General features: G+C 45.6%; 1 protein-coding gene across 4 annotated transcripts in view; it reads right to left on the reverse strand.

The window, feature by feature from the left end:
* Positions 1–23,431, reverse strand: part of CPEB1 (cytoplasmic polyadenylation element binding protein 1) — a 46,258-nt gene that overhangs the window by 12,862 nt on the left and 9,965 nt on the right. For 2 of the 4 annotated variants that reach the window (XM_069956455.1, XM_069956453.1), the window contains exons 2-3: positions 11,736–11,913; positions 8,589–8,789 (exon numbers count right to left, since the gene is read on the reverse strand). In XM_069956455.1, coding sequence (XP_069812556.1) covers positions 8,589–8,789; positions 11,736–11,913 — 379 coding nt within the window. Of the gene's footprint in view, positions 1–4,719; positions 4,772–8,588; positions 8,790–11,735; positions 11,914–19,143; positions 19,386–23,431 lie in introns of those variants that run through there. The other 2 variants (XM_069956454.1, XM_069956452.1) reach the window with 2 other exon arrangements.

The following is a 23,431-nucleotide window of genomic DNA, read 5'->3' on the forward strand; positions in this document are numbered from 1 at the left end:
GTCGTCTAAGGGTTAAATATGGCTGCACCACAGTATAGTTTCTATTTGAATATAGCACAAAACTGTCTAGTTATTGAAATCTTCTGGCTGCAGAGGGAGTAAGAGCACCAAATGAGCAGGCTGACATTAAACAATCTATGGGGTCACAACTGCCCAGATTTAAAGGGGTACTCCATCGGGTCCATGCACACTGAGCAAAACAGGCAGAAATTACAAGCAGAGTCCACTTGAAATTCTGCCTGTTCTATTGCTTCAATGGGATTTCATGTGCGCCTCTGCTCTCTGCTCAAAGAATGAATAGGTTTATTACTTGAGCAGAGATGCACGAGAAATCCCATTGAAGCAGTAGGACAGGCAGAATCTCAAGCAGACTCTGCTTGTAAATTCTGCCTATTTTGCACGGGCCCATCTTGAGTAGTAAGCCCTACTCACACAACTGAGCATAAGATTGTGAGGGCTCTGACTGCAGTGGCCCCCACGAGTACAGGCACCCTAAACAGAACAGAGTGGTGGTGTGCAAGTGCAGCTCCATTCAGCTGGAATTTTGGAGCATGTGCTTGAGATCATGAGGACCCCAGCAGTAAGACTTCCATGCTAACATTCAGGCTGCGTTCACACATGCTTCAGGGGTTCCCGGGAGGTCCCGTTCAGTCAAGTCAGTGAGCTTCCCCGCCGCAGCAAAAGAACGAACAATGTGCAATTACACTGAAAGATTGCGTAATTACAGCGGATTAGCAATGATTTTAGGGTCAATGATATGCTATTTTTTTAATCATTGCCTGACAATTGTCCCGTGTAAAAGAAATCTTAGGGCCCTTTGCTCATGTTGGGTTAAGGAGTTCTTGATAACCCATTTTGACGGCCAGGGACGTCATTATGGGTTGAGGGATACAGAGGGCTCATGATGCAAGCCCTCAGTACAGGCCAACTGCCACGCTGGCTAGTAAACCATTTAAATGCCACTGTCAAAGTAGACAGCAGCATTTAAATGACTTGAAAAAGCCATGACATAGGGGCTAGTGCTGCGATCGTGGAGGGGCAATCTCTGCTTCCTGCTGGGCCTCAGCACCCCAATGACACTGATCCTGTCTCGGCACTTGATTACTATGGCCGCCAGCAGCCCATTGTAATGGAGCACTAATCTCAGACCAATTCGATATAAGTTTACAGGACAAACAAAGTAAAAGCTCAGCAATCTGCTCATCAGCTAGCAGCCTTTGATGTTCATGCCGCTCAACCCCTTGTGCCTGGAAAAGCTGGATCCAGTCCTGGAAGAAGATTCTCTGGACTGGATAAAGCTTTTGGAGCAACACTAAGCAGAATGTACTTCTAAAGCAGTTAGCTGATAAGCAGATCGCCAAGCAAAACTATTTACTTTGTTTGTACTGCAAATGCGCTCATCTCTAATCTCAAGAGTTCAGTTATAATAAAAGTCCCCCAGTGGGGAAAGTCCATGACAAATTTCATAATAAATCTAATTCGCTATAGCCATGTCTAATTTCCCAAATTAATGCATTCCCGTTCTCGCACAACTGCGCACAAGCAAAAACCTGCCAAAGTGTAAAAGTGATTTTTGGTCACATCAAAAGTAGAAAAATTGTTAAGTGTCGCATATACACAAGCAAGCTACCGATAGAAAGTACAGATCATAGCATAAAAAACAAAAAAAAAAAAACACACAAAACAAAACACACAACTTCATAGACAAAAAAGTTAAAGGATGAAAAGATAATTTAGGGTGCGTTCACACCTACAGGATCCGCAGCGGATTTTCATGCTGCGAGTTTGCAGCAAAATCAGCTGCAGATCCTGTACTGTGAAGCTCAATGGGTCCCATACACGCAGCAGATCCGCTGCCTGCATGGCACCCGGCCCCTTTAACCCCTGCCCGCAGCCCCACAGCCCTGGCCCCGAGCATACATCACCTGCTCGGGCTGTGGCTGTGTGATGCTCCTGGCTCCCCTGCACGGCAGCACTCATGCTGATGGGCAGCCAGGAGCATCACACAGCCACGGCCCGAGCAGGCGATGTATGCTCGGGGCCGGAGGGCTGCGATCGGGCGAGTGGGGGTTTAAGGGAGCCGGGTCCCATGCAGGCAGCGGATCCACTGAGTGTATGGGACCCATTGAGCTTCACAGTACAGGATCCACAGCTGATTTCGCTGCAAACTCACAGCATGAAAATCCACTGCGGATCCTGTAGGTGTGAACGCACCCTTAAAGTAGTGTTCCGAGACTTTAAAATAATACGTTAGTGTATGCAATCACATTTGTTGTGTCAGACCACAGGTACCTTTGTCGATGCCAGAAATAAAGAGGTTACCAATTTGTGGCTGCCACCAACATTGAAATGAAAGGAACCAGTCTCCCAGTTTCCAGGTGTATTGTATTGCTGGATTAGGGAGGTGGCAGCATTATTCTTGCGAGACCATTGCAGATCATATAGTAGCATATCCTAGTAGCTGCAGATTAAGACTCCTGGCACCCCATAAGCAGTTTAAAGGGGTCACAGTGCTCATCCTAGTGCTGCAGCCTCCTAAATGTTTACTTCTGCTCAAGTTTTCAGTACCATACTATTCATATCAGCAGGGCACAGTACTGCACTTGAAAATTCTGCAGTACCTTGCACATCTACCAATGATCCAGCTCATGTGCAGTGTTCACACAGGAATGCACCCAGAACAATTTCTCCTATTCATCACCTAACGATGAAGAGGGCAGGGAGAGGGGACGGAGGGGTGTCACAATCCTGAGGCATGGGTACTCTCGGCAACGCCAATTTAACACAGGGCTGCAAGTTTAAAAGTTTTTTTTAATTTTTGTTTTAGGACAATAACTGCATCACCTGCCGAACAGACCCCAGGACAGATCTTTGCTTAAAGGGAACCTGTCACACACCCCCCCCCCCCCCCCCCCCCCGCGTGCCGGGGTGACAGGCTCCCGACCCCCCCCGTTAGAGCCCCCTATACTTACCTAATCCCGCCGGGTCCCGCTTCTGGAGGTGGTCGGGTGATGAAGATCCCAGCCGCTGCAGCCCGGCGCGCGCGCTGAGAGATGAGTCCAACACCCATAGAGAATGACAGGAGAGTCCAGCGCTCAGTCATTCTCTATGAGCGTTGGACTCATCTCTCAGCACGTGCGCCGGGCTGCAGCGGCTGAGATCTTCATCACCGGACCACCTCCAGAAGCGGGACACGGCGGGATTAGGCAAGTATAGGGGGCTCTAACGGGGGGTCGGGAGCCTGTCACCCCGGCACGGGGGATGACAGGTTCCCTTTAAATGCAGCTATTCAAAAGGTATGAGCGGTTCGGGGGTGACTCTGTACCCACTGCAGCTCACCCCACTACTTATAACTTTGTGTAGCTGAAGTGAAGTGCTTTCTGGTAGTGCTTTCCTGTGGCCGAAATGTAAACTTTTATTGGGGCCTAGCCATGTCAAAGACGTGTGGCCTAGAGCGCTTGTGCCCTAGGCTAGCGCCGGCTAGGTGGTGTTGCTCTCCATGTCCCCCTGCCTCCCATTCCACCCAGTGTAAGCGGTCACTGCACATGCGCTGCTCTCCTCCACAAGCATCTGCAGTGATGTGAGCGGCCCCACACCCGTCTGTGGTATTTCCTCCCCTCTGGTCCACGGCCAATTATAGGTCTGAGTGGGGACCTGGGATGTGACTCGTCAGGCCTGCTCAACTAGTCAGTGATCGAGGCAGGACCCCTCCATGGCTACTTACTGGCTGAACAGGCAGTCACGTCCCAGGTCCCCACTCAAACCTATAAACGGCCAGGAACTGAAGCGGAGTACAGCAAAGCCCATCGCTGCGGCAGGAAAGTGCATGTTAAGCCACCCCATCCCTGGCTGTTTTGAAGAAAAGAAAAGATTGACATTGACATTCCCTTACACTATTCAAGTTTAGATTCTATTCACTTCAATATGAACACCTAGCCACTTCCAACTTTGTAATTTACATATAAATGCATAATACATTTATAGTGGTGTCTCACATTACAGTATGACAGGATGACTAGTGCAATATGGTATCTTGAGACCATAATGGAGAAAAGTTTCTAAAGCTCTTAAAAAAAAAAAATAAAAAAAATAAATAAGCAAGTCTTAACATAAGACAAACTACAAATTGCTTTATACTAGATGACAGTGTAATGGCCCAGTCTAGTATATATTGTCAGGCGTCTGGAGGTATATATTGTTGCCATTGGCAACCCTGGACTGTCTGTATTGGGGCCTATGTGTGTCTTTCCCTGGTCTTGTGGTAATGTTTTAAATGAGCATTGTTTTCGGTCATGTATTTGTTTAATATGCTATGTATTGACCTCTAGTGGTACAGGCACAAGTGTTATTACAGTTTCCATAGCAAACCACTAGAATATTGATTAGAGTCTGATGGGTTGCAGGGGAGGAGCACTGATCAAGCTTAACACTTGTTTACAAACATATAAATTGACCAGTGATTGGCGAAGGGGAAGCTGGCTCCGCCCACCTTCTACCCAGAGGGCTGTGCAGGTCTTGACAGCTTGTAGTCTGGCTTGACCAGAGTCACATCTAACCCCCTTGCATCACCTCAGTAATCCTGTCAGGCTTGAGGTTCAGTCTCCTAACCAGTTTCCAGGCAGCTATAAGTATAAATACGTGTCCTCAAAGTCTCAGCAGGAAATTCTCTATTAGTGCCTGCTGTCGGATTGGTGAAGTGTTAGAGGGTCACCCATTCACCATCCATATCTTCCTGGCTCTGAGGTCAGTGAGTTGATGCGTCTTCCTCCTGCTTGCTAGTAAGCGTCGACAGTTATTTCTTTCAAGTCAGTAACTTCAAGTATCTATTCACACGTACCTTATAAAGGCTGGAAACCGCAAAGTCCCTGGAACAGGTCTGTCTACTCTATTCTTGTAATCCTATCTACCAAGTCCAAGTTTTAGTAACCAAGGTGACCCCCCCCTGAAGCTAAGGACTCTGATCAAGCCAACATATATTTACAGGGGCATCAGATGCCCCAGAATTGGATTGTACAAAGTTATTCTTCAAGTAGAGTTTCAATACCGTTGCACAGCTACTGTGTAAAGACTTGAAGATATTCCCCTGTGCATATGCCAAGAGAAGGGCCCCAGCACCCTTAGACCCCACAGTGACAGGAAGGTTACAAAATGTGAGCCCTAAGGTTGCACTACACCACCCAGCAACAAACCCTCAGTATATTACAGTACACCGAAACAGGACCTTCTTTGGGAGTTCCATACAGGAGACTACCACAAAAAAAATATAAATATATATCCCAGGTCCCGTCCCCGCCAGATGTACAGGAGGGGAGGGGGAAGAGCGCCCCATAGAGATGAATGGGAAAGTCTCCACACTACACACAGGTGATATTAGCTGCAGCTACCCAGGAGAAACTGCAGTTGGAAGCCTTAGCAACCGATAGGATTACTACTTTCATTTTCACAGGGAGCTGGAATCTGATTGGTTGTTAGGGCAGCTGCCTCACAACAGATCCACAGAAATACAGTAAGGGTACAAACTATACACAGCAGATTTGATGCAGTGTTCAGTTTAGATCTATCTGCTGCGTATCGCAGAAAATACGCTGCGTATACGGTGTGTGTTTGTATCCTAGACCTGCTGCGGATCCCTGCCCTGTACACTACGGGCAGACAGTCTCAGCAGGATAGACATCCCGCTGAGAGTTTGTCAGCAGCCTGCCCCGTTAACCCCGTACCGACGGAGCATATACATCACCTGGTATATGCTCCGGCAGTGCAGGGTTAACGGGGCAAGCTGCTGACAAACTCGCAGCGGGATGTCCATTCTGCTGCAGCTTTGTCTGCCCATAGCGTGTACAGGGCAGGGATCCGCAGCAGGTCTCGCTGCGAGTTCGCAGCGACAAATCCGCTGCGGATACGCCCAGTGAATTTGTACCCTAACAGTGTATATACAGTATACACAGTAAGGGGCTTACCTGCCAGGCAGTAGGGGTGTTAGAGAATGTATACAGCATGGGTTAGGAAATGTATACAGCATGGGGGGGCCTATCTGCAAGGGAGGAGTGTATACAGTATGGGGGGCAGTGTATATAGAGTATAGGGGCTACCTAGGGGGTGGAGCGTATACATTATAGGGACTACCTGCAAAAGGGGGGGGGGCAGGGGGAGTATAGAGTATGGGGGCTACCCACAAGGGGGTGGGGGTGTATATAGTATGGGGGCTACCTGCAGGGAGGGAGTGTATACAGTATAGATGTACCAGCAAAGGGGGGTGGTAGAGTATTAGAAACCTCTTCTGTGTTGTCCTCACCAAGGATGAAAGGTAGTGCCTAAGAGGGTCAGATTATGATGCAGGCTTGAGTATGCACTTATTATAAGCTACAGGTTTTACACACACAAACCTTAGTCTGCGGGGGAGGGGACCCCCCCCCCCCCAACTATACTCTACAGGTATACAGGACCTCCACTAACACTACAAATGTTGTACATTACCAGGTTGTATATAACACTGCCAAAGTTGTATGTATTTAGGATGTTTAAAGTTTAATTTCTAATGGGCATAAGCTACAATTTACATACAGTGCAGAACTGTTGGGTTATATAATGTATAAAGGGGTATATAGGGCTCCTGGCAATTTCCCCTTAAAGGGAACCAATCACTTAAAAAACACATGTAAAGCTATGGGAATGTGCTGTAGCAGCACCCAGCACACTTCCCAAACATGCTTTTATACCCCCCGTCCCTGCAATGTACAAGCCAAAAACGTACTTTATAAACTCGGGGCTCTGTATGTAAATTACCCCCAAGTAGTCCTCTGGGCGGGGAGCTGCGGGCAAGTAGTCACGGTCCCTGGGCGTTCTGCAGTGCTAACCCCCCCCCGGGCGTGATTAGCCTGCATAATTGTGGCAGCGTCATCAGAGGTGCGCTGTCTCTAACGTTAGCACGCCTACGTTCTTGCTGTGCTGCTCATGCGCAGTACAGCGGGTCCGGTCTGCGCACGTGCAGAAAGCCTCAAACTCATTGCTGGAGATCCGGCAATGAGTTCGAGGCTATTTTGCACTTGCGCAGTACGGCGCAGACCGGACCAGCTGTACTGCTCATGAGCGGCACAGCAAGAACGTAGGCGTGCTAACGTTAGAGACAGCGCGCCTCCGATGACGCCGCCACAATTATGCAGGCTAATCACGCCCGGGGGGGCTTAGTACTGCAGAACGCCCAGGGACCGTGACTACTTGCCCACAGCTCCCCGCCCAGAGGACTACTTGGGGGTAATTTACATACAGAGCGCCGAGTTTATAAAGTACGTTTTTGGCTTGTACATTGCAGGGACGGGGGGTATAAAAGCATGTTTTGGAAGTGTGCTGGGTGCTGCTACAGCACATTCCCATAGCTTTACATGCGTTTTTTAAGTGATTGGTTCCCTTTAAACATAAAAAAAACAAGGGCATAGATTGGCATCCTGGGCAACCTTGGAACAAATCTTATTAACACACTGACTTTATACCCGGGCAGCGCTGGGTACGTTTTCTAGTAAAAATATTAGATGTATATTTTTCCCTTGGCAGATATTCCCTGTTCAAAAAAGGTGATACGATAACTTCTCTACAGCATGATCAGTTCATGCAATTCAGTAATAGGCGATTAACTAAAGGTCCTTTTAGACAGCCTGATACAGAGAAGTCTATGGAAGCAAATGAGTGCCCATCAGAAGGCATGATCATGCTGCTGGGATGCATGAACCATCACTGTATCGTTTGTGCAGCCATTTAAATATTTTGCCATCAGCCCCATGCCGCTGTTAACACAGGGAGACATGCAGCCAATAGCGTTAAATTTTGAACCTGCACAAAAGACACGATCAGCCGACAAGCGGGTACTTCCCACTCAGCTAATTGCTAAAGCTTTTACACACCAAGAAATAGTCTGATGCCCAAAAATCCAAAATCAGACTATCTGCAGCACTGTATATCAAGTATGGTTTCAAGCTACAGTAGTCCAGGAACGATACCTATGCTGAGAATCTAGAAACTTTAGAGTCTATTGCATGCAACATAGTTATCTTACAGTAAACAACCCATCTGATGAAGCAATAAGGACATTTATACAAAATGGAAAGTCTCAAATATTATCAGCGAGATTCAACACATTCTGAAAGGTTGAATACTGTAATTATGGAAGTCATTCAGGAAAGAATGTAACATGCAAGCATCTGATCTGTGAGCATCATGCTCAAGGAACAACTGGGAACAAAAATGCCAAACTGTTTAGGGGGAATCTGTCAGGTCCCTACCAGGTAGAGCTGCAGACAGGTGTGGCACTTCAGCTTCTATCTGCTTGTAGAATTTTCCTTGGAAGCTGAAGTGCCACAGCTAAGGAAAAAACACAAATTTTATAACTTTCCAAATGGCCATCAGCAAAGACAAGAATCACTTGTTTTATCTGCCTACCAACTATCTGCAGCTCTGCTCCTGGTACGGACTTGACAGATTCCCTTTAAACATTTTCTAGAAGGTGGATGTAACTATGCATACTAGTTTAATATGTACTTAAGATGCTTTTAAAGGCAAAACTTATTAGAAATATATAAACGTGAAGAATGACTCACCTGACTGAGCAGCAGATTGTGCGCTGGACTGCCCACAGACCTCAGAGTCCTGAGTGCTCCACGGTCTGTCCCAACCTGTGAGGCTAAGGGATTGTAGACCAAGGCACAAATCATTTGTATCAGGAAGGCCACGAGGAGACTGATCGTGCGATGTGGGGAAGAGCATCCTGCTTGCTGCAGCGCCGTCTGCGTCTGTAAAATCTGCTCAACAGGAACAAGACTTATCTGCTGTTATATTACATAAAAGGGACCCTCCACCTGCAGCAGGTAGCACCCACTGCTATGCACCTTAACCATTGCATTGTCCACACCCTTCCCATTCGACTTTCTAGCTGCATTCAAAATTCAAACCATAGCATTGTTATATCTCATAAGTAGGACTGTAACCTGTATGGGAATATATATATATTAGGCAGAGATTCCTGCGCACACAAATGCAGATATTTGCTCCAAGCGGCACTGCCTTCATCCCTCTCCCAGCCCTTTCAGAACCCCTCCCACTCAGTTCTGGATGGACTCCAAGCCTGAATCAGCAGCAGCAATGCAAGGCTTCATCATTGTGCTAGCATAATCTGTTTGCCTGGAATATAGACAAGAGCTTGCTCTATGAGCTGCTGTTTACCAGGAAGCCATAGGCTTCAGAAGAATGCATGTTGCATATTAAGAACATACAAATTAACAAACTTGTAGCTTGTATAAATTAAAGGGAATGCATCACCTACTGTTTGCCAATTAAAGTAAATGCATCAGATAAATTTTCTGGTTGTAGATTGTTTCACTCTATTTTCTGTACATGATTACAGGGGCAGCCATACTGCCCAAAATGCTTAATAGCAAAGGAAATTTTTTTCCCCAGCAGCTACATAGTCCAGGCCAGGAAAAGTGTGGATTAGGGAGGAAAAAAAAATGCAGGCCAGCTGTATCAAGTTTTAGAGGGGTACTCCGGGCAAAATGTATTTTTAAATATATTACATAAGGAAAGTTATACAAATCCCTAATATTCACCAATTATATAGATGAGGCAGGCTTACTTCCTAAAAAACAAAACAAAAATGTGATGTCACGTCTCAAGTGTAGCTTCCCGCAGGGGGCGCATGTAGAAGTATAGAATTAGAATAGACGTCTTCTCCGCCCGATCCCCTGCTGGAGCGGTCACCCGCCACTTGGTCCCGGCTGGGTGAGCGCTCCTTCTCCCAAACAGCTGCGGCTGATAGACAGCGCAGGAGCGGGCCGAGTGCTGAGGTGCAGAGAGGATGGAGGCGCTGTGTATCAGCCGCAGCTGAGGGAAGACTGGCAGCTGGTTGGGAGAAGGAGCGCTCACCCAGCCGGGACCAGGCGGCAGGGAGCCCGGTGCAGACGACACAGACTTAGATGTGGGGAAGGGGGGAGGTGCAGGAGCACTCACCCCACCAGGACTGGGTGGCGGGTGAGCGCTTCTCCATGGGACCGGCTTAGATGTGTTGCAGGGGGGAGGTGCAGGAGTGCTCGCCTTGCCGGGACTGGGCATCGGGTAAGCGCTGAGGCGCACGGGGGAGATTGACTCACAGGACAGGGGGCATGAGGGGTCTCTGCAGCGGGGTGAGCGTCAGATAAGCAGCGCTCACCCCGCTGCCTGGAACTGGGCATCATGTGTAATAGGACCGGGGAGGGAGAAAAAAAGACCTCCAATTCTAATTCTATACTTCTACATGCACCGCCTGCCGGAAGCTACACTTGAGACGTGACGTCACGATTTTTTTAAGTTAGCCAGCATGATCTACTAAATTCGGGGGAAAATAGCACTATGTGCATTTCCCATAATTAGTGTATATTAGGAATTTGTATAACTTTCCTTATGTAATAACATTTAAAAATAAATTTTGCCCGGAGTACCCCTTTAACATTCACAACTATTTACTGCTCTACCTAGACTGATACAGCAGAAAACAATTACAGAAACTGAGGCAACATATACCAGAACTTGGGAAAGTAATAAGAAACAAAGGGAATATGAGTATAATAAATATATATAAATATATATATATATATATATATATATATATATATATATATATATATATATATATATATATATATATATATTTTATATCTTTTTATTTTATCTATGCATATCTGCTGTAAACCCTGCAGGAAGTGGTGTATTCTTTTCCATCTGACAGTGCTCTGCAGCAGTCTGACAAGAACTTTCAAAGCAGGAGGGTCCATGGGGATTTTATATGCCTCTGCACAGTTCCTGTCAGGGGTGTCACTGTCAGACAAAAGAAAAACCCTTCACTACCTGCAGGGCATATAGCAGCTGATGAGTACCGAATGGTTTTATTAAAGGACAAGTGCCATGAAAAAAAACTTTCCCAGTAATTGAAGCACATTACAAAGTTATATAACTGTAATGTGCTTCAATCACCTTTTTCCCCCCCTCCACCAGGAAGTGTCCTAACTCACACAGACCTAATGACTGTCGTCACCAAGCTCTTCTCAGCTACTTCTCCTGTTACACTAGCCACCCCCTCCCCTGCCTTGTCAGGTGACTCAGCTTGCTCAGCTCCCATTGGCTGAACTGCAAGCCATCACTTGTCACATGTCACTTGCTTATCTTCCCTCCGACTGACTCCGGCACATAGGCAGCCTCCCCCTCCCCTCATATCCTCTCTCCTGCTGCCCTGGACTCAGTGAGTGAATGAGTCATGTCACTAGAGAAGATAAGCCGAGCAAGCAGAGTCACCTGACAAGGAGGGGGGAGGCTGGTGTAACAGGACCTAGACCAGCCCTCCTGCTGACAAATCACAAGGAGCTGCCTGGTGACTGATGACAGTCATTAGGTCTGTGTGAGTTAGGACACTTCCTGGTGGGGGGGTGGAGGGGGAAAAGACAGGGAAGGGAGGCAGATAGGTGATTGAAGCACATTACACAGTTATATAACTTTGTGATGTGCTTCAATTACTGGGAAAGAGTTTTTCATGGCACTTGTCCTTAAATGTCATTTACAGTTCTATATAACTGAATTCATCTGACTTCTCCCTCGGGAGTGCACCTTTAATCCCCTCCCCCCAACCATTTATAGCCTATTTACAGACAAATATTGCTGGGTGGGGGTCAGCCCCCTTTAAAAAGATCCTAAGTTTGTGTAGCAGTTTCCAAAAGGTGTACCTTGAAGATGGTCACATTTACCCTTGGCATTGGGGGTAGTGCAGACCCCAGTAAAGTCCAGAGAATTATCCAGCATGGCGTTTATCCGGCGGAAGATGTCAGCATTGCTGCATGTAGAGAGGGCTGGGGTGTCAGTAGGGCATCCCCAGCAGTCCTTACTTCTTCCTAGATCATCCTTCTGTGTTAAACAAAATGTGTTAGTATCCAGATCTTTGACTCGAAAGGAGAAACATAGCTGGCAACTCAGGAACTCATGACCACTAAGGGGTACTATAGTAAAAGGGGTACTCTAGCACAGTTTTCAGAAAGTTATATAGATTTGTAGTTTACTTCTATTTAAAAATCTCCAGTCTTCCCATAAGCTACTGTATGTCCTGCAGGAAGTTGTGAATTTTCCATTCTGACCCAGTTGATCTCTGCTGACACTTCTGTCCGAGACAGGAACTGTCCAGAGCAGGAAATGTTTTCTATGGAATTTTCTACTGCTCTGGGTAGTTCCTGTCAGACAGAGGGAAAGACTTGCCGGAGTACACCCTTTAAACATTGTACACTTTATGGGTATACCTAGCCTTCTGTTAAAAAGGGAAGAAGGTGCACAAGCATACAAGCAGCAAAACTACAACACTGCCCCAGTATTTGTAAACTGCATTCCCCCCCCCCCCCCCCCCCGAGCCTAATTTGCATCAAATTTTTATAGGAACTAATTTCCCCCAAACCACAGGTCTTACTTTCTCCTACCAGCACCAGTATTCTGAAGCTTGTAAGCAAGAACCAGGATCAGCAGCTTTGAAAATATGAACCTGATTGTTTTTGTTTGTTTTTGTTTTACTTTAACCCCGTAAGGACCGGGCCCAAAATGACCTCAAGCACCAGGCCAATTGTCACTTTTGCTTTATTTTTTTCCTCTTCACCTTCTAAGACCCATAACTCTTTTTCCACCTACAGGGCCATGTGAGGGCTTGTTTTTTTCAGGACCATGTACTTTGTAATGGCATCTTTTAAACTGCCATAAAATGATGGAACCCCAAAATATCATTTATGGGGTGAAATTGGCAAAAAGGTGATTCTATGGTAAAACTGACATATGTTCTTCTATATTCTTTAGGTCTGTCTGAACACAGCGTTATGCATGTTTACTAGGTTTAACATTTTACTATTTTTATTAGCAGTAAAACATTTTTTGCAAATAGGTATATTTAAAATGGCCCCATTGTGACTTCTAGCACTTATATTTTCACCTACAGGGTTATATATATGGGGCATCATTTTTTGCACCATGATCTCCATTAGTAACTTTTTTCTAGGTCCGAAGTATTGATCACTATTTATACATAAGTAAATTTAAAAAAGCAATCCCTGCATTTTACCGCTTTTTGTTCACAGTATTAACAGTGCGCGAACAATGCTGTTTTAATAGAGCAGATGATTACACACACTACGGTATATGATATGTTAACTAACTTTTATTTAAGTATAAAATGGTTTCACTTTTATTGGGGGCTTTGAGACATTTTATTTTATTTATTTATTTTTTTTTACACACACTATATGTCCCCTTAAGGGACTTTTACATTTCTACATTAGATTGAATACTCTGATCACAGCTATGCCATAGCATAGCAGGGATCAGTTTAATCTACGATCTTCACATAGAGCCTACCTTTGGCAGACTATGAGAAGATCGGGATGCACGGAGAGTAGAGTGTACCTCCAGCAGTGCTATCAGGACCCCCGCAGACATGCTGCGGGGGTCCTGATCGGTAAGTGACCGGAGATGCTCTGGTCACGGCGTTTAAGGTGTTAATGCCGGTCGCCCGCCATTGAAGGCGAGGGCCTGGCTGCAGATATGGGGCAAGCTCAGAGAGTCAGCCCGCTCCATAGCTCGGGACCACGGCAGGGTGTACATTTACGTCCTCCTGCCTTAAGGCCCAGGCAGCGGGTGGCATAAGTGTACGCCTGTGGTCCTTAACGGGTTAAGTGAGATCATAGACTAGTGTCATCCTAACAGCTTCCTAAAAGCTGTCAATGCTGGTCAGAGGCATACTGCAACAACCAAATTCTGATATGGAAGATCCTAGTCACTCATTGTTCACCCATAACATTGTTCTATGCAGAGAGAAAACTGATACTTAACAGATGTTACAGACAAATGTCATGTAGAAAAAAGTAACCATTTCCAACCAAGGACAACAAATGTTTGCACTTGTGCATATGCTTTAGGTCTTTGAATTGTGTAGCTTATATGCATAGCGGCACTGTTAATATTGTGGGGTGCCCACCTTCTTGCTTGTTTAGGATTTTATAAAGGTGCATCACCAAGGGGAGGAGATGTCAGTGCACGGGGACAACAGCCCCCCCCCCCCCCCCCAATATCTTTAGTGGTACGTGTTTAAGGATTTGAATCTGTATAGTCTGGAGGTAAAAGGAGAGGACATGACTGAAACCTTTAAAGTGTCACTGTCATTAAATATTGTTTTGCAGAAATCAATAGTACAGGTGTTTAAGAAAATTTGTAATTGGGTTTATTAGGTGAAAATTTTTATCATGAAAAAGCAGTTTGAAGCTCTCCCAGTCTTCATTGTTCTCATTTGGAGAGGGAAGGGGTGGAGGGAGATGACACCAAAACAGTACAACAAGGTTAATTTAAAGCTACATCACTGGGCTATCTCCTCTGATGTCACCACTGACCTCTGAATAGCACTCTGAGTAGCTCCCAGTTGTGTAATCCTTTGTTCTCTGCTGCCACATTTCTCCTCAGTCTCTCCTCCCCCCTCCATAGCACAGACAGGACATGTCTGAGATTTCCTGATTCTGAGCAGTGGATGACAGAAAGGAGAGGAGGACCTAGGAAAAGGATTTTTTAATACAGCTAATGGCATATTTGCCTAATAAACCCAATACACATACATACATACACACTAAGGTTCAGGAGAGAAGTGCTTATAAAACTTAAGGGGACACTGGTTAAAGTCTGTGAACCTGCTGATATGCGCCAGCCGCTGTTTACCTTAGGACTGCAGTGCTGCTGTTTATACTCCTTTGGGGTACAGTACTGTGCAGATATTAGCTAATCACTGATATGCTACTAAGGGGCTTTCGAGCATTTGGGGCGCTCCCCGTCAGTCCAGAGCACCCACTCGGCCCGCCTAGCCTGCCATTCCACTATGCATATTCACATATGCATAGTTAGGCTGCATGTTACTGCGCATGTGCAGGGAGCAGCCTGTAACAAGCGGCCTAACTATGCATAGTGGGAGGGTAGGCTAGGTGGGCTGAGTGGGTACTCCAGGCTGACTGGGAGCGCCCCAAATGCTCGGAAGCCACTTGTTAGCATATCAGTTATTAGCCAGTATCGGCACGGTACCGGACCCCACTGGAGTATAAACAGCGGCACTGCCGTCCTAAGGTAAATAGCAGCTGGTGCATATCAGCAGTTTCAGTGGCCTGAACCTGCTGATGGTGCCGCTTTAATTATGGAAAGATCAGAAGCAACATGAGAAAATACTACTTTACTAAAAGTAGTAAATGCTTGGAACAAACTTCCAGCAGATGTAGGTAAATCTACAACTGAATTTAACCCCTTACCACATAAGGATGTGGTGGGGTTTAGAGAAGGGTTATGCTGTGACCTCGCTCTGAACTGCTGCGCTCCCACCTGTTAATGGCAGCTGATAACTGGTGCGGGCCGATTGCAGCGCCTGGCTAATAAGCAATTTAAATGCAGCTGTCAAAAGATCTGCATTTAAATGCTATGTTAAGCCCATTGGTGGGGTTATAGTGGACGGATCGCCCACCCTCAATCGGGGAGTGTCGATCCGTTTTTACCTGGGTCGGGCCTCAGCATTGCATTGACACTGATCTCAGCTAGGTACTCTATTGCTCTTGGCTGTAGTAGCCCAAAGCAATGGAGCACTGATCTAATCGATCTATGCAGTACATAGAGATCAATTTAGCTATAAGAGAAGTCCCCAGGGGAATTATCGTTGGGACTTTTTTTATTCATGAAAACACACTATCATATAAAAAGTCTAAATCACCTGCCATTTTAGAAGTGAAAATAAAAACATTTGACATTGCCTCATGCCTCATGTGGAATTGCTCAAACTATTAAAAGGAGAAGTCCAGTGAACATTTTTATTATATATTGTATTGCCCCACGAGTTTTCCCTACACTTACTACTGCAGCAAGGCTTCTCTTCCTGTATAAAATGGTTATTTTAGGACCAGACTCCCAGAGCTTTGTGGCTGTGGCGAGGATGATGGCAAAGGGATGCTCAGTGTCCCTCCAGTGCCTCGTGTCCCTCTGCTGGCCATCATCCTCTCCAGCAGTCACAGCCCACACAGCTCTGGGAGTCTGGTCGTGACATCACCATGTTATCCAGGAAGTGAAGCCTTGATGCAGTAGTAAGAGCAGGGGAAAAAAAAAAAGCACTAAGCATTTCCCGTAATAAGTGTATATTGGGGATTTGTTTAACTTTTGAGGGGCAATAAAATACTCAAATTTAGCCGGACTTACATAGTTAATACAGTTGAAAAAAGACACATGTCCATCAAGTTCAACCAATCCTTTAATATTTTTCATATACTATAGGAACGATCGGAATTACAATTAATGACTAGGAGGCTGCTGTCAAATGATCTGTACAGCACTACAAAGACAGACAACAGCTCCCTTTGGAATGACACCTTCAAAAAGGTCACAAAGTTTGCTCAGTAATGTTTCATTCATCTCAAGGGGACAGGCCCATCTATGTCCATGAGGTTTGCTGTAAAGGCCCTTTTACACAGCCCCATGTGGCCGAGTTTATGCTGCATACACCCTATGGCAAAACTGGCATTGTATCTATGCTCCTGAAGTCAGTACAGTCAAAACTAAAAGTGTTAAAACAGCCATCTTAACACTATTTTTGGTTTATGGGGCTTTGTAGGTGTCATTTTTTGCACCATGATCTGTTACTTTTAGGTAGCTTGCTTGTGTATGTAACTTTTTGATAACTTTTTAATCACTTTATCACAATTCTTCCAGATTTGATGTGACCAATAAATAAAAATCAGCAATGTTGCACTTTGGCACTTACGCCATTTACAGTGCAAAAATAAATGCAATAATTTAAAAGTTTGGGCAATTTCACACATTGATTTATAAAATTGGAACGGGTGCAATTTACACTTGTATGTGATTTTTTCCTATTGCTATGGAATTAAAGGGGTTATCCAGTGCGACAAACCATGGCCACTTTCTTTCAGAGACAACATGACTGTCTCCAGTTCAGGTGTGATTTGCAATTAAGCTCCATTCACTTCAATGGACGTGAGCAGCAAGACAAGAGTGGGGCTGTCTCTGGAAGAAAGTATCCATGTTTTTGTAGCGCTGGATAACCCCTTTAACCTCTAAGGACGGAGCCAATTTTCGTTCTTTTTTTCCCTTCTGTGTTTTAAAAGGCCATAGCACTTGTATTTTTCCACCTAGAAACCCACATGAGCCCTTATTTTTTGTGTCACTAATTGTACTTTGCAATGACAGGTTGAATTTTTGCATAAAGTACACTGCAAAACCAGGAAAAAAATTCAATGTGTGGTGAAATTGAACAAAAAACCATGCATTTTGTTTATTTGGGGGTTATTTGTTTTTACACCATTCTCCCTGGGGTAAAACTGACTTGTTATGAATGTTCCTAAAGTCGTTACAATTACAACGATATGTAACATGTATAACTTATCTGATTGCCTGTAAAAAAATTCAAACCATTGTTAATATATGTTCCTTAAAATCGCTCCATTCCCAGGCTTATAAAGGCTCATTATCCTTTGGTCTATGGGGCTGTGAGGTCATTTTTTTGCACCATGATGTTACTTTCTATCGGTACCTTGATTGCGCATATACAACTTTTTGATCACTTATTACATTTTTTCTGGATTTGATGAAACCAAAAATACGCAATTTTGCACTTTAGGATTTTTTTTTTTGCGCTTACGCCGTTTACCATGCAAGATCAGTAATGTGATAAGATAGTTCGGGCGATTACGCACGCGGTGATACCAAACATGTTTATTTTTTATTTATAACATGGGGAAGGGGGGGGGGGGAATTCAAACTTTTATGAGGGGAGAGAGCTTCTAGTATATGCACTCTGATCTCTTATTGATCTATGCTGTATATAGCTACACCACTAGACACCAGGGACGGCTGCATACAAGTGATCGACACAGCTGTCAACTTTGACAGCTGCCTCCGATCACTTAGTGGGCACAGCGATCGGACCGTGCCTGCTAATAGCCACGGTCCCGGGATACACGCAGCACCCGGTATTGCAGCGGTTCAGAGCGGGGGTCGCCGCGCGGCCCCGCTCTGAACACCTCTTGCAGACGCATGTGTCCTTAAGAGGTTAAGGGCACTTTAAAAATAACACCACTACAGTACCTTGTAGTCCCCCTGGGGGACTTCTATGATAACTGCACTGATCTCTGAGATATGTAGTAATAGAGAGTACATTTACAGCATTGATCTCTGAAATTGGTGCTCGACTACTATGGGCTGTTGGAGCCCATAGTAAAGAAGTTCTGAGCTGGTATCAGCGACATTACCTCATTGAGCCCCAGGGCCAGCAAGTAGGAAGGATTCCCCCCATGGGATTGCATTGTTTGGGGGGGGGGGGTGCAATCCCACCATGGATAAATTTTTAAAGCCATTTAAATGGCACTGTCAGTTTTGACAGTGGCACTTAAACTAGCCAGATGCATCAATCGGCCACACTGGCTAATACAGGAGCAGTGTTGTTCAGAGCAGATCACGGCATAACCTCTATACCTCCCTAGCAGCATTATGACAACCTTTTCAACCCATGACGTAAGGGTAAAGTAATACATGCAAAGCTTATACAGTTTTACTATTAATGCATTATATGTTGAATATATTTAAAGGAGACAACACAGAAAGTGACAAATGCAGTCCCAGTCCTGTGCACAGAAATAGGATTAGTGTGTGGCAGGTGTGCTACTATCAGCAGCGTGGTGGCTCAGTGGTTAGCTCTATAAGCTTTCAGCACTGTGTTCAGCGTATGAATTTACACGCAAGTGACAAACATGGACCGGTTCCATTAATCTATTTCTTCAATATGCCACTGGAATCCCAACATTATGGGGGGCTACTGCTGGTTTTTGCAACAGGAAATTATGACCATTCACAAATGCAAGAGCAGATACCTGAAGCACTTTTAACAGATCTGGGCCTGGCTTAAGATTTTTAAACTAAAAATACAGCCAAGATGCTGTTCCATTACATTTACTAGGAAACCTGAGGTTGATCAGGTAATTTGAGTAAAACTCCTTTTGTTCAACATTCAATGCTTTCCAAGTGCTTAAATCATTCAAAAAATTAATGCTCCCAAACCTAGCTTGTCTTACTTACCAATGCCAACTGAGTATTTTGAGCCATCTCCTGATTTTCTAGCTGCTGCCATTCCTGGGTTAAAAGTTTTTCTGAAAGCAGATCTTTAACCAAGATAGGACACTACATTTCCCATCATGCATTGCTTCTCCCCGATTTTGTACCCACACCCCTTTGCTTTCTTTCTGCCCATTACCTGGTGTTTACTGTGCAACAGAAAATACACTGTTATCATGGGGGGCTAGGATGGCACACAGTGATTATAGGGGTGACCACACACAGTTCTCTATCTCCCCTGCAGCAGATAGTCAATGCTGTGAGTGACGGCACCCGCTACTCCTGCTCCAGCCCTGCTCCGGGGAAGGAGAGATTTGGGCAGCCGTGGGCGACATAAATGCTCTGCTGGCTGTACCGGCAGGAGAAGGAGTTTGCTCGGTCACTAGTGAAAGCCACTTCTATGTGCGGTGACCCGGCAAGCTCCTTCTCCTGCCAGTCTTACATGGGGGCAAAGTTAATCATTCATCTCTACTGCAGCAGACTGTGGAGGTTGTGAGTGACGGCGCCCAGGGATCCGGCCCAGTCACTCGGCCTCCACAGAGCAGTCATATTCCAAAGCCAGCAGAGCATTCTATATGTAACCCACAGCTGCCTGAATCCCCCCCGGAGCAGGAGCAGCAGCCTCCACAGAGAAGTGATACTCCACAGCCAGCAGAACATTCTGTATGTCACCCACGGCTGCTCGAATCCGCCACCCCACCCCCCCGGGCTGGAGCAGGAGTAGCGGGTGCCATCACTCACAGCCTCCACGACCGGCTGCAGGGGAGATAATGAATTTTGTCCCCATGTAAGACCAGAGTACCGGCGGGAAAAGGAGCTTGCGGGGTCACTGCTGAAAGCTGCGCCGCTTCTATGTGCAGCATGACATTGTCACCCGCCCACGTGGTCACTGACGTCTTTGTGGGCTGTGTTAGCTTCATTAGCTAGCTAACCAAGGGCATAGAGCACGTGACCACGTCTCCGAAGGATGGGGGAGAAGAAAAGGGTGTCAGAGGACCAGGATACGAGAGGATTTCTTCAATAGAGAGGAATCAACGTGGCAAACTCAGGAACCGTAAAAGAAAATAGAAGCATTTTACAAACTGCATGTAAGTATGCTTCTACATTTTAATAAAAGTTGAGGTGAATACCCCTTTAAGCATACTTATGCATAGCAAAGTTAAACAAATTCTGACTTCAGATTTGGAATTCATGCACTGTTTAGTATAGAACAAAGTTTTTGATCAGTAGCAGACAGCTTTGTTGTGTGGTTTAATTGGTGCTTGTACAAAGGGCCTTAAAACCAGGGCTGTGGAGTCTAAGGGGCCTATTCCACGGAGCGATAATCGGCCGATTACTCCGTGGAATAGAGAGAACAATCAGCCGATGGATGTCAGTTCAGTCAGGCCGCTCCAAAGCTGATACTGCCACGCGGGACTGGGAGAAGACCTGTGCCTGGACAGGTAATTTATGAAACAAGGGCAGCAAGGACAACGGTAACTATGTCCCTGCAGCCCTCGCTAACTATTGTCAGGCCGTGGAATAGGCCCAGTAAACTAGCACTGATCTAGCAGATCGGCGCTCGTTTACATCGTTGACCGGGCCCTCCTCGGCCCGTGGAATAGGACCCTTAGCTGCAGCTCTGACGCCGGATTTTATCAGGGACCGACTCCAGCTCTTTCATACATGGCCAGACACCAGGGAACTAGATCTGGCTCAGCAGCTTCTTCCTAAAGCCCTACATGACCCTGGGGCAACTTCTGAGTAAATAGCAACCAGAGTAAAAAAGGCAATGATACAAAGCAGATTTTCCTGTGTGCAGCAGATGCAGCAAGTCCCCAGCCACCATGTCCTGAACAACTTAGAACTAGACGAAGGTGCTTTTTCCTGCTGATAATCTTCTGTTTCTAATATTCACCATACACAACGGCACATTGCTAACAATGCCAGATACCAGGGATAGAGGGGTCAGCCATAGTGATAGAGGGGGAGCATGAGCCATGATTCAGCACTACAGGGGCAGGTAAACAGGACATTATAATCCCACCACCCCCTATCCCCCCCTAGATTTTTCTATATTGTCCACAATACTCCTTTAATTTCTACCTTTCAAACACACAGCCTGCTGAAGTCATAGCACACTAAAGTTAAAAAAAAAAAAATAATAATAATTTCTCCTAGAGAAATACTGACGCAGTAGTTTACTGCTGCACTGTTTATGGCTTTTCCTCTATTACACAGGATATCTTCATATTACACTGCTTCTCATATACAATCATCCAGCGTCCAAGACTACAACTGCATAGATCACAGTTATGCTCAGCCAATTGCGGCTGAGCATCGGATGACGCTGCAGAGGGCGGCCGGCATTCGGAACAGTCGGAGCTGTTCGCTGGCCGAAGAAGATGTCACTGACTGAAAATCGGAGACGGGGGTCGGCACGTGACAGGTAATGTATAGCGCACCACACTTCCGGGTACACGGGTGGGGGTGGTGGGACACTGGGAAGGGGGCCATTCACAGACATAACACACATTACAAAGTTATACAACTTTGTAATTATGTTATTCTGTGAATAATTCTTTACCGCCGCACTACCCCTTTAAGTAAGACCACCACCACGGGACACTTTAAAGGAGGCTGCTGCTTGGCATCATTGTTTCTCTTCAGTTAACCATGGTTATCTCTAAAGAAACACGTGCAGTCATCATTGTACTGCACAAAAATGGCCTAACAGGGAAGAGTATCGCAGCTAGAAAGATTGCACCTCAGTCAACAATCTATCGCATCAAGAACTTCAAGGAGAGAGGTTCCATTGTTGCCAAAAAGGCTCCAGGTGCCCAAGACCAGCAAGCGCCAGGACCGTCTCTTAAAAGTGTTTCAGCTGCGGGATCAGGCTATCAGCAGTGCAGAGCTTGCTCAGGAATGGCAGCAGGCAGGTGTGAGTGCATCTGCACGCACTGTGAGGCGGAGAATCTTGGAGCAAGGCCTGGTCTCAAGGAGGGCAGCAAAGAAGCCACTTCTCTCCAGAAAAAACATCAGGGACAGACTGATTCTGCAAAAGGTACAGGAGTGGACTGCTGAGGACTGGGGTAAAGTAGTTTTCTCTGATGAATCCCCTTTGTTTTGATTGTTTGGGACATCTGGAAAACAGCTTATTCGGAGAAGACTAGGTGAGCGCTACCACCAGTCTTGTCTCATGCCAACTGTAAAGCATCCTGAAACCATTCATGTGTGGGGTTGCTTCTCAGCCAAGGGAATCGGCTCACAGTCTTGCCTAAAAACACAGCCATGAATAAAGAACGGTACCAGAATGTCCTCCAAGAGCAACTTCTCCCAACAGTCCAAGAGCAGTTTGGCGATCAACAATGCCTTTTCCAGCATGATTGAGCACCTTGCCATAAAGCAAGGATGATAACTAAATGGCTCAGGGAACAAAATGGAGATTTGGGGTCCATGGCCTGGAAACTCCCCAGATCTTAATCCCATTGAGAACTTGTGGTCAAGAGACGGTTGGACAAACAAAAGCCAACAAATTCTGACAAAATGCAAGCATTGATTGTGCAAGAATGGACTGCTATCAGTCAGGATTTGGTCCAGAAGTTGATTGAGAGCATGCCAGGGAGAATTGCAGAGGTCCTGAAGGGTCAACACTGCAAATATTGACTTGCTGCAATAACTCATTTTGTCAATATAAGCTTTTGTTAGGCTACGTTCACATCAGCGTTTGACCATCCGGCACCATTCCGTCTACCTTTTCCATTTTAAGAGTAAGCAAAACGGAAACTGTTGGATCCGTTAAAATCCCCATAGATACCCATGCTATTTTAGTGTGCTCCGTTTGCCCTAATTGTGCTCAGTTTGCATGCAATCCGTTCAAGATCCGTTTTTTTGAACGGAAGAAAAAAAAAATAGTGTTTGCAGTATTTTTCTTTCCGCTTAAACGGATCACGAACGGAAAGAACTTCCGTTAATTTAACATTGTAGTCAATGAGGACGGATCTAAAACGGAAGGTATTTCCGTTCACATCCGTTTTTTTCATCTGTTTTTGCACTGAGCATGCGCAGAAGCAGCAAGAAACCAAAGAAAAATAAATGGATAGAAAAACGGATGCTGACTGATGCAAACTGATGTACAAAAGTCAGTTTTTTTAAGCCAAAATACAACCGCACCATTAAAAAAAGATGAACATTTTGCAATCAGTTTGCATCCGTCTGCTCATCAGTTTATGCTCATCCGTTAAAATAGACGGATCCGTTAGAAAAAAAGAAA

The sequence above is a fragment of the Dendropsophus ebraccatus genome, chromosome 1 (assembly GCF_027789765.1).
Source record: "Dendropsophus ebraccatus isolate aDenEbr1 chromosome 1, aDenEbr1.pat, whole genome shotgun sequence".
NCBI lineage: Eukaryota > Metazoa > Chordata > Amphibia > Anura > Hylidae > Dendropsophus > Dendropsophus ebraccatus.